Here is a 12,325-nt window from a genome sequence, read left to right on the forward strand (position 1 = left end):
TGTCAGTCTGGATCATTAGTTGTTTTTTCATTCGTAAAGAGTGAGCCGATGAGATGTTGGTAAATAGAAGCAGGATTTAAAATCTGCTCTCGGTCGGTGTGAAGTGTCAGCTCCGTGTGTTTTATTTAAAAGGCTTAAAGAACCTCTGTGGGCCTGCATGCTGGCGCCTTCCGCATTAAACAGGTTTTCTCTTTTTTCTGCTGCCAGCTTTTTCCATTTTCTCCTCGCCAGCTGGTCAGGGGTCTCCCGCTGCCCACCAGGCCCACAGCTCACTTCCTTCTTTCTCCAGCACCTGTTCCTATTTGGCAGGCCGGGCGGGATGCTGGAAGCTTGGAGATGAGCCATCTGCTGCCCAACTCTACCGTTTTACCCCCGATCCCTCGTGTCTCTGCACACAGCCATGAGGTTTTCTCTCCGCCTTTTTCACAGCACTGCTGAGACGAAGCTGAAGCATAAATCAGTGTTTAGCTGAAGCAAGAAGCTGCAAGTACGATGCTGAAATCACGACAGCAGAGCTCATTTACCTCATGCAGATGGAGCCACGCTCGTCTTCCATCTCTGAGGCTGAAAGTTAGTCTGAAGTCAAATCACAGGATTGTTTTATAAACATGTTTAACGCTCAGTGGACATTTCCTGCTTCTCCTTATTTTCTGTCATATGTGAGTCGTTCCACAGAAAAATCACTGACCTTCCACAACCAGCTGACCCCGAAAGAAGATGGTCCTAGAATTTAAGCGCAGCTTAAAGAAGACCTTTAATATTCTCTGTACTGTTCTGAGCAGCCATTAATTCAACAATGTGAGCCTTCAAAATTTACCCAGAATGCACGTCTAAGATGAATCATTGAGCACACAGCTTGGCTGATGTTGACTCCTCACAGGTTTCCTCTGCTTCAGCACATCCAGCTCATAAACATTGGGTGCTCCTCAGCAGGCTTCCAGAACCTGCCCAATCAAAGAGAATGGAGGTGATCCGAGGCCCAGTATCAGATAAAGAAGGATTATTATTAACTGGTGCATTAGAAACAAACACAGAAACGAATTACAGACTGCTGTAATGTGATGTTCTCTGTTTTGGTCAGGGAAAAGTGAAGGTAACAAAGGAAGGAGGACTAATCGACCCCAGACGATCATAAAGAGCCGAAAGAAACAAAAACAGGAGGTAAAATTTAAAAAAAAAGGAGCATTTTAAATTCCGGATTTAACATGGAGCCAATGAAGAGAAGCGAGTATAGGAGAAATATGCTCTCTCTTTCTAGTCTTCTTTAAAAACTTCCTGTTTTCAGTGGTGAAACAACATTTCCTCTCGAGCTTACGGGTTATCTGCTCTAAGCTGCACGTTAGAGAGTTATATAAGCCACGTACGTAAGGCTCTCTTTTTCACAGGAGCTACAGTATTAACTCATTCACTGCCATTGACGTCTATAGCCGTCAATTGCAGTGAATGAGTTAAGAGTCATACACAGTAAATATGAACCACTATTGTCGAGGATAGGCGTAGCTTTGGGTCACGTGGTGTTGATAATAGTAGTAGTGATTGCTATATCTCCTGTTCACGGCCCGAGGGAATTTCCTGAACGAGTGGGTGATGGTGGAAGTTGACTTTTGCTGACCGCTCAAGCCTGGAATGTTTTGATCACTGTTTTTTCTATGGATTTTAAGGATTTGGATAACAAATAAAGGAGTTTTTAAATTGGAACTTTGAGTAACGCGTCAACATTATCCCCCTATTCAGCTGCTCGGCGACTCAAAGGCTTGACAGTCGCCAATAACTATTAATGAGAAAATCCTCAATGAGAAAGTACTGTATACTTTCAGCTTTAGACACCATGATATAAATCCAACGCAAAGGTTCACTCACTGATGAAGTAACAGTTTTCGCCATAAATGTTATAAGTGGACAGACATGGATTTTAAGGTGCAGTTTACCAGTTATGGAATGTAGTCATACAACCGCCTGTGAATGCCGGTTGTACGACTACGTTCTAATAATACTTTCAGTTTTCTTCTCACTTAAGCTGCTCTGCTGAAAATACTCTGTGAGTTCAGACTTAGTCTTACAGTCACAGAGCAGCAGGAAGAAAACAAAATGAGTGTCTTTCTGTATTTTTGTACCATCAGAAGAATCATAAAAATAAGTTTGTGACTGGAAAGAGTCACAGAGATTATCTTTAAGGCTGAAACAACAACTCTAAAAGTCGAGTTTTGTGACATATTTCAGACAGAAAGATGGAGGATGGATTAATGATGATTGACACAGTTACTGTGACTTTAACAGATGTGACAGTAAATACTGTTTGTGTCCTGCTGCACATCACTCAGGTCAGCTGTGATGCAGATTTCAGGGTCATGCTCATGTAGTTTGTAATGAGGCATATCTGAGTGGTTAGATATCTATAACTGTGACTTTTACTCCATGAAAATAATTCAAACTTCAGAGGATCGGTGAAGCAGAGAGACGCCATCAAAGTCAGAGAGCAGAATCAGCAGCTGTCCAACAGTAAAGACTGAAACAAGGAGGAGAGAGCTGTGAGACTGATGGAGACGATTTGTTTTACATTAACTCTGATATTTGATCACTTTGTTCAGTTAGAGTCGAATAACATGTGCAGAGATGTCGCTGTGTGACCGATGCACTCCAGTGGCTGAACAAACAGCTCTCCACGGGTTACAGTTGTGCCTCAACATCTCAAACCAGGTCTTCAGTTTTCTGCAACCACAGAGCATGACTGACCTCTGCCTGCATGAAATAATCAGCTGATCTGAGCTTCTTTTGTCTACCCTCTTTTTAACAGACCAACATCCATGACTGGGGAGAGTTTTTACCCTAAATGTCCTTCCTGGCATAAAGTGTTGCTGTAAGATCTACAAAATGACCCTTTGAACAGTCCTCTAATGTTTTCACTGCAGTTTGACTTTTGTCCAGCAGGTGGATTCACTGCACAGCAGGCTGTCAGTTCTCTGCAACTTCCACATAAACATGAAAAACATGAAGAAAAAAAACTTACACGGCACATTGTTTTGTTTGCTTTTTTATTCATTCAAATTTAAATGAATGTTACAGCTGCTGCTGTTGCTGAAGCCTGATTATAACAAACACTGAATCAAACATCAGAAACACTGACAGGCGTTTCTAATGTTTAAGAAACCTACAGTGAACTGAGATTTAGCTCACAAAACTATCAGTAACAAATCAATGAAACAACAATATTTCAATTGTTATTATTTATTTTATTTTTTAAAGGCAGCATGGAGGTTAAATTGGGGGTGATAACTGAAAAAGCTTAATTGTCCTTGTTTTTCAGCCAGGTTTTTGAGACTGCCAGGAGCAACACTGAAGGAACATATGGAGTCAGCAGCTGGCATATACAGTATCTCACAAAAAGGAGTACACCCCTCACATTTTTGTAAATATGTTATTCTATCTTTTCATGGGACAACATTGAAGATATGACACTTTGATACAATGTAAAGTAGTCAGTGTACAGCTTGTATAACAGTGTAAATTTGCTGTCACCTCAAAACAACTCAACATACAGCCATAAATATCAAAACTGCTGCCAACAAAAGTGAGTACACCCCTAAGTGAAAATGTCCAAACTGTGGCCAAAGTGTCAATATTTTGTGTGGCAACCACTGGAGTTCACTACATCTTCAGAGGCTGCCACTGGAGTCCTCTTCCACTCCTCCATGATGACATCATGGAGCTGGTGGATGTTAGAGACCTTGCGCTCTTCCACCTTCCATTTGAACATGCCCCACAGATGCTCAATAGGGTTTAAGTCTGGAGACATGCTTGGCCAGTCAAGTACCTTTACCCTCAGTTTATTTAGCAAGGCACTGGTCTTTTTGGAGCTGTGTTTGGGGTTATCATCATGTTGGAATACTGTCCCGTGGCCCAGTTTCTGAAGGGAGGGGATCATGCTCTGCTTCAGTATGTCACCGTACATGTTGACATTCATGGTTCCCTCAATTAACTGTAGCTCCTCAGTGCCAGCAGCACTCATGCAGCCCCAAACAATGACATCACACCACCATGCTTGACAGTAGACAAGACACACTCTCTTTGTACTGGTTTCCACCACACACCCTTGACACCATCTGAACCAAGTAAGTTTATCTTGGTCTCATCAGACCACAGGTAATCCATGTCCGTAGTCTGCTTGTCTTCAGCAAACTGTTTGTGGGCTTCCTTCTGGGACGACAGCCATGTGATGCAGTGTGCGGCATTTGGTCTGAGCACTGACAGGCTGACTCTCCATGCCTCCAACCTCTGTAATAATGCTGGCAGCACTCGTACATCCATTTTCAGAAGACAACCTCTGGATATGATGCTGAGCATGTGTATGGGCTCAAAATGTGGTCATAAATATTTTGTACTTGTAAATCAGGATTTGTATTTGTGAAAAGAATTTGTGTGTGCGTAAAAAAGATTTGTGTGTGGACTTAGCCAAAAAAAACATGTGAATCTCTGCAAGTTGCAAGTACGAATTCTGACCCTATTTTTCTTCCTTTCATCTGATTGGTCAATGTCATGTCAAGCACAAATGTAACAATCGAATCAGAGAACAGATGGGTTTGGCTGTCGGAGGGGAGCTATTTTGAACTAACCCTGCATGTTTTACCTGTGCAGAGCTGCCCCTTCGGAGCAGTGGTGGTGCAGAGCTTGGCCACTGGACCACAGATTGAAAGTCACTAGGGCTTGTGACCATTAAGCAAGACCCTTCACCCTGCATATAAAGTTAAATAATCACCGGTGACATATTTAATATTTAATATAATTTATGTGCGTAGTATGCATTTACCTTTGCGTTTTTTAACCTTTTATTATCGTTTTAAAAAACATATGGACTACAATTCCCAGACTAAAGGCCGCTTTGTGGTGCGCATGCGTGAAAAGTGGGCCGCGCAAACCCATGCGAAACCCACCCGCTCTGTAAAATGGCGGCGTAAGGAGGTTTGTTCAAAAATACAGAGCGGTGTTACCTGTTAAGGTGTTCAGCCAGACGTTACCTGGAGCTGTCAGAGCCGCGCGGAGGCAGAGACCGGACTTTACGTTACAGACAAGGTGCGTCACATTTACCTGTTAACAAAAAATCATTAAACGCCGGAAACGAGAGGAGCTCGTGCCATTAGCCTGCTGGCTAACATTAGCTGCTTGTGAGCGGCCCGGTTAGCTTGCTTGTTTAGTTCCGCGGCTAACAGCCAGAACATGATGTTAGACACCGGAGTGGACAGGCCAGGTGGCCTCGGTGTGTGCTCCGGTAATGGTAGGCCACTTTATCAGGAGCCAGTTTTTCAGTAATCGGAAATCTGAGTAAAACGTTTGTTAGAAAATCTCTCGGCTCAGGTACACAGGTGATTGATTATACCCGGAAAGAAGCGCTAACCGAATCAGGCTAGTTGATGGTTAACCCGGATAAAGGCTGCCTGACAGGAGTGCTTAACCCTGTGCATTTGATTTAGTTAAACATCAGCTTTCCTTGGACCGCACTAGGAATTCACAGGTATGTTTCAACCTTTACACCATCCAGAATATTCGAACAGCAGCTCCACCACAGCTGTTTATAGTCGATTAATCGGTGATTATCGGCCTCCGTTAATAACTAAACACCAAATGAAGCCGGGGTTTTGGCGAAAAGCTGTAAAGAATTTGGAGCTTTTTATCATTTGACGCACTACTTTCTTTTAGCAAAATGCTCAATTTATTGTTTCACATTTTGAGGTGAAACCTTTAAATGTTCAGAATAGCCATCCAAAGCTCAGATTTACACCTGTTGTTACCTGTTGCCTGTTCACTTGAATATCAGGTGTTTTATTGGAGAAAAAGCAGAGTGGTGTGTTCAGGTGAAGTAATACTGAAAGTAGGTGAGATAAAAGCTCAGGTTCAGTAAGTTAAGGTTCAGTCTGTGGGCAGCTTTGGACTAGGGCTGCCACGATTAGTCGACTAGTCACGATTACGTCGACTATCAAAATCGTCAACGACTGATTTAATAGTCGACGCGTCGTTTGAAGCTTTGTAAGATCACAAAAGACGCAGGAATGTGTAGCAGGATTTAAGAGTGTAATAACGGATTGAAACAGAAGATGGCAGCACTGCATGTACAAGGATGCCAGCTGCCGTTAAAGCTGTGTCCCAGAATTCATAGCGCGGCCCAGCTCAGTTTCCAACAATGGCGGCAGCTAGTTAGTTTTAATATTACTCTTATTATTCTTTCTGGGTCACAAAATAAACGTTTAACATATTTTCAGGCGGGAATGTAGCTGTGGAAACCTTAAATATCTGCTCAGTTTATCAAGACACCGCATATTTTCAAAAGCGCTCCGACGTTTTCGGAGACGTCTGTTACCCACTAGCTCGATAGCTAGCCGGGGGCTAGGCTAACTAGAGCCATGAGAACACCGGACTCCCGGCAAATCGTTTTCAAACCCACCGCCGTCTTTCGCTACTCAGGTTAAACATATGAGTCACTTAGATAACTTAAAAATGTTATTGTTTGGCTTTTTTTTTTTTTTTAGTATTTTATTTGTTCCTGAGTAAATCTGTTTGGCTGAGATTAAAGTTATAGTTTTTACACAGCTGAATAAACGTCAAGCAGACAACTGATTATCAGAAGTGTGAGATGCTGGAGAATCTACTCCGGTGTCCTGTTATATTTTAGATAGCAAGGAGTTTATTAAACTTCACCAAAACAAACTATCATCTTGTCTTTATTTTTAGTTAGCACATACCTTAAACACTTAAAGCTGTAAGCTAATGATAGTTATATAAGAGCAGATGCTGCTGGTGCAATAAGCTGTACGTTTTACGTCCAATGGATGATGATCTGATTAGTCGACTAATCGCAAAAATAATCGGTGACTAGTCGACTATCAAAATAATCGTTTGTGGCAGCCCTACTTTGGACATCTGTGGATTCTTCCACAGATTTCTGTTCTGGAGCATTGAGCCAGATCTAGAAGATGAGCAGAAAAATGTTAACAGTAGTGATATTAACAAGAAAAGTCAACTAAAATAGTTTAGATTAAATAGTAATTGTAACAAACTGTCCATAAAATTGAGTAATTGTGCTAATAGACAAACTGAGCTCTGTTATCTGATTTACACCAGCTGGTTAATCAATAGTTATCAATAATAATCCTGTTTTGTTTTTGTGTTCTGAATCTTTTCTACTTCTTATTCAGTTCAATTCTGTAAAATGCTGGTTAAGACGCACTAAACCCTGGAAAAAAAATGAAAGAGAACACAAACTGAATTCTTATGTTTTGTTACAGAGCCAGTGGGATGGCGAAGAGGATCGCTGATAAGGAGCTCACGGACAGGAACTGGGATCAGGAGGAGGAGGGCGAGGAGGTAAGAGGCCATGTTGAAACTGTAAGTCTGGCTTCAGGAAGTTGGAATTATGTGAGTCTGACTTTCTTGTCCTCCTTCAGGCCGGGACGTTTTCAGTGGCGAGTGAAGATGTGCTTAAAAATCGAGCAATCAAGAAGGCCAAACGCAGAAACACTGGAACCGAGGTACGAGGAGAAAACCATTGTTTACCTGTTGCGTCTGATTATAATCATGAAGTAATCTGAGTGTTTCCCTGTTTCAGAACGAGGGCAGTGGAGCATTTAAAGGCTTTAAAGGCTTCTCCTTGACCGCGGCGGCAAGCAGCAGCTCAGCTCCAACTCCAACTCCGTTCTCCGGGTTTGGGAATGGCGGAGGCTTCAAAGGCCTCGGCGGCCTGACGAATGGGAACAGCGGCACGCCCTCCTTCGGAGGTTTCGCCTCGCCCGCAGCGTCCTCGTCTGCACCTGGTGAGCAAAACATTGATCAGCTCGATCAGTTATTAATCGGAAACTATTTCCTCTTTATGTGCCATTCCATAGTTTCAGCTCAGATTCCTGTTCGTCCTTTGAATGTGATCCATAAATGAGCTTTCTTTTTGTGTTAAAATGTCTTCATTAGTTTTTAGAAGCTTTAAAAATGCTAAGACATGGACATGATGAGTTTATTGATCTCTTGTGGGTGTAAAATGTGTTCAGGATGCTCACAGCAGTTCATCTTTATGATCGATTTTAAAAAACCAAATTTTCCGGCTCTTTGTTTTAATAATAATAATAATGATGGATTTATATAGTGCTTTACAATTCCACTATTCATTCACACACTGGTGGAGGCAGCTACAGTTGTAGCCACAGCTGCAGACTGACAGAAGCGAGGCTGCCATATCGCGCCATCGGCCCCTCTGGCCAGCACCAGTAGGCGGCAGGTGAAGTGTCTTGCCCAAGGACACGACTGTCCGAGCCGGGGCTCGAACCGGCAACCTTCCGGTTACAAGACGAACTGCCAACTCTTTGAGCCACGATCGCCCCGTGTAACTCTCTTATTCTGCTTCCTTCTTCCTAAGCTGAGCTTTCTATGCCATCACTAACACTTTCTCCTTCCTCGAAGGTCTGACGTTTAACGGGCCATCCTCGGCTAAATCCGCCACTGATATTGCCACCAAGCAGACCAATGGCTCCGCCACCAGTGCGAGTCAGAGCTCCAGCAGCAGCAATAAAGAGTACAGCCGGCAGCTCACGGCGCTCAACTGCTCAGTGCGGGACTGGATCACCAAACACGTGAACGACAACCCGCTGTGCGACCTCAACCCCATCTTCAGGGACTACGAGCGCCACCTGGCCAGCATTGAGCGCCAGTATGGCGGCGGATCAGCTGAAGGAGGCTCCGAAGAGAAGAAGAAGCATGGAGGGACGCTGCCAGCCACGGCCGCAGTTCTTCCTCCTCCTTCATCTTCCTCCAGCAGCAGCTCAGCGACCTCCACTCCTGCTGCCTTGTTCTCCTTCACCAAAAACACAACGGACGAATCAACACGGGAGAAAAGCTCCGCCGCCGCTCCAATCCCTGCTGGAGTCACGTTCAACTTTGGCAAGAAGGTGGACAGCTCAGTTCTGGGTTCCTTAGGGAACAAATCGAATCCCCCCAGCTTCTCCTTCTCGTCCTCCTCCTCCAGTCAGACCTCAGTGTTCGGAGCTCCAGGATCAGCCGCTCCGCTGTCCTTTAGTGGGGCGAAAGCCGAGGACGCTCAACCCACAGGTCAGCAAAACACTCAAATACATGAAGTTATATCTAAGTTTTAAAGCTGAGATTCTGTCTCATATTTTTTACTGTGAAGATCAAATGGGATGAGTTTGGAAATTATTTGAAAATGATTTTAAATAGTTTAAATAAATCAGTTAAAACTTAATCAGTGCTCATTTTATCAGCAGTTTGAAAGACAAAGATTCAACATGAAAGGAAAAAACATGATGTGATATATATATATATATATATATATATATATATATATATATATATATATATATATTTATTTATTTTTATATTTTATTGATATTTTTTTTGTAGACGAAAACGGTGACGAGGAGTCGGAAGACCCGCCCAAGCCGGAGGTCAAAGAGGTGAAAGAGGACGATGCTTTCTACTCCAAGAAGTAAGTTTCTGAAATGTTTCACCCTGAAGCTGCAGGTCGAGCTTCAGCTTCACATAGAAATCAATCTGAAAAGGAGGAAACAGGAGCAGCGTTGTGCACAGAACTCAGAGCTGTGGTGAATACAAGTGAAGTTAGAATAAATGAATTTCAGTCGAATTATTTAATAAAAATTAACTTCACACTGCATCTTGAAGGTTATCAGGAGGAGGAGCTTAGTAATGCTTTTGAAGCCAGCTGGAGCTGATTGGATCACATTTTTAGACAAAGATGGAGGAAAAGGAGAGGGCTTAGAAAAAAGTGAGAAACTGTAGCTCTGTAGCTTCCAGCTGTTGGTTCAGCTTCTCATCTCCCTGGCTGTTTGTCCTTTCCCTGCACTCACGGAGTTCACCTCCTCTCAGAGAGGAGCAGACAGATCATTATGTTATCCTATTGTAGTCATGAAATACAAACTTCCAGCAAGTTTTAAAAGAACACAATGAGAAATGAACTTGACCTGCAGCTGATGGAGGAATCTCCAACCTGCTGTAAGCTTCCTCCATCTTAGTAAGATTTAGAGAGCAGACTTTAAATCTTCATCACTAAAAACCCTGAAAGTGTCCCATCGACTCTGAACTTTGTTTTTTAAAAATAATCCTGTTTATTTAATTATAAGTGATTTGTAATTTATTAATTTCTTGTCTGCTCTGCTTCCAGGTGTAAAATGTTCTATAAGAAAGAGTCGGAGTTCAAAGATAAAGGAGTGGGAACGCTGCACCTCAAAAAGACAACCGAGGGGAAAACTCAGATGATCATCCGAGCCGATACCAACCTGGGTGAGAGCATCGCGTCGACAGATTGATTTTATATAAAACATCTGATGTCATCACAATATTCAATCCAACTTGAGATTTTTTTCTTTAAATCAAACAAACACATTAATGTCAGAGATGATCAGGTTTAAAGAATCAAACGTGCGTGATGTTTGTCAGGATGGTCACTGTGTCAGATTAGTCCTAACAAAAACAAAGGGGACACAAATAGACTTTAAAGTGTAATCTGAAATAACACAGACCATTTAAAGTGGTGTAACCAATAACTGCTCACTTATAATTGTAATAAGCCGCATCAAACCTACAACAGTGAAACATTTAATATGTCGAGCTTCAGGTTTTAGGCCCAGAAACATCCAAAACACCTAAAAGCATAAAAATAATCCACATTCAGCAGCTTCCTCTTCATGAGGTCTGAACTGTGATCAGACTGCTCCACCTGCTGGTCAGATACAAGCACTGCTGCTTCAACAATGAAAACGGATCAAATCCTTGATGACATGAAAGGACTCGATCAGGATTACTGCAGCTAATCAACGATATCAAAGATAAAGCTTTAAATTGAGAGCAAGTGAAACTTCTTCCACAAACAGCTGGAAGATCTGGAACTGGTACAGCTTTTAACCTCCATTTTTATCAAACATCAAATCCACAGATTCAGAAATAATCTGCAGATTAACCAACAGGAATCGCTGAAGGACACTAATAAAATATTTCTTTGTACTGTATTTTCCGCACTATAAGGCTCACTTTTGTTTGTTGGACCAGCTGGTAAATAATGATGTGCTACATGATTGCTAGCGAAACAGCTGTGTTAGCATAACATAAACACAAAACACAAAATTAGAAATCTTCAAGTCACCAAATATAAATATTAATTTTAAAGCCGGGTCTTCTGCTTGTATAACGTTCTCTCCTCCTCCAGGAAACATCCTGCTGAACATCATCGTGCAGCCATCCATGCCATGCACTCGGGTGGGGAAGAATAACGTGATGGTGGTGTGCGTGCCAAATCCGCCCGTTGACGACAAGAACCCCACCACCCCCGTCCCCCTGCTGATTCGGGTCAAAACCTCCGAGGACGCCGACGAGCTCCACAAGATCCTTGAAGAGAAGAAAGCCTGAGCTGACCCCGCCCCACCTCCCCCAGGGTTTTAGCAGACTCCGCAGTGGTTTTAGCAGTGGTCATCCTCAGACTCCGCCCCCTCCCACGTGGAATCACTGACCTCTTCATCGCGCCGGTTTATCCACACACACATGCACACACCCCCGTCGTTTCCTCGTCTGATCACAACAAATTGGTCGTCAAACTGTGAATCATTTCTTTGAATCGTAACAATCAAAGCAGGTCGTCGCCTACATTCCCTCCGGTTCATCGCCGCCGCTGCTGTTAGACTCGTAGTGCTTCAGTTTTACGGTTTGAATCTGTCGAGTGACTGAACGAGTGACTTCCTGAGCAGTTTTTGGGGAGCGCTCTAACTAACGGGCCAGTCGATTTGGTTTTACAAATTAAATACCTGCAGTAACATTTCCTCTTAGAGTGTGTCTGCTGAGTGTTTTTGTGTTATTGCTCTGGAAACTATTTATTGTGTCGGCAGAGTTTCTACTTGGAGTGAATGTTCCCCCGAAGAGCGCGGCGTTTATTCTCTGTAAACACAGACTGTCGTTTTCCAAGTGTCCTTTGTGTGGCCTTCAGCTCGGCCTTCCAGATGCCGTCATCATCTGAGAACATTTGTAAAGACATTTATTGGAGAATAAAAGGAAACGAAACAAGCGGCTCCTCTGTTGTCTTTATTTCTGCTTCACCTCCACAAACATCTAGCACCACCCTCCTGACGGGCTGAGTGCTGAGAATAATTCCAGTTTAATAGTCCCGGGAGAAATCAAGCTGAGCGCCGTGTCAGTCTTTAAACCAGAACTGCTGCCAACATCAGGAGGTAAAACTGCATGAAGCATCTTCTCGCCCGACAAGCAACCCAAACTCTGCCTTTAACACGTGAACATGAGGTAACACTTTCATGCTCATTCTTAGTTTTAGAAA

General features: G+C 43.0%; 1 protein-coding gene across 1 annotated transcript; it reads left to right on the plus strand.

Moving 5' to 3' along the window:
* The first annotated feature begins 4,907 nt into the window (after positions 1–4,907).
* Positions 4,908–11,954, plus strand: nup50 (nucleoporin 50). Its single transcript, XM_085387751.1, has 8 exons — positions 4,908–5,067; positions 7,275–7,353; positions 7,434–7,517; positions 7,595–7,799; positions 8,437–9,081; positions 9,391–9,475; positions 10,169–10,287; positions 11,210–11,954. The coding sequence occupies exons 2-8, from the start codon at positions 7,285–7,287 to the stop codon at positions 11,407–11,409; spliced, it is 1,407 nt and encodes a 468-aa protein (XP_085243877.1). The 5' UTR covers positions 4,908–5,067; positions 7,275–7,284; the 3' UTR covers positions 11,410–11,954.
* Positions 11,955–12,325: the final 371 nt, after the last annotated feature.

Source organism: Rhamphochromis longiceps, linkage group LG17 (genome assembly GCF_057381845.1).
Source record: "Rhamphochromis longiceps isolate RC_006_pf linkage group LG17, R_longiceps_female_GT1.1, whole genome shotgun sequence".
Lineage (NCBI taxonomy): Eukaryota > Metazoa > Chordata > Actinopteri > Cichliformes > Cichlidae > Rhamphochromis > Rhamphochromis longiceps.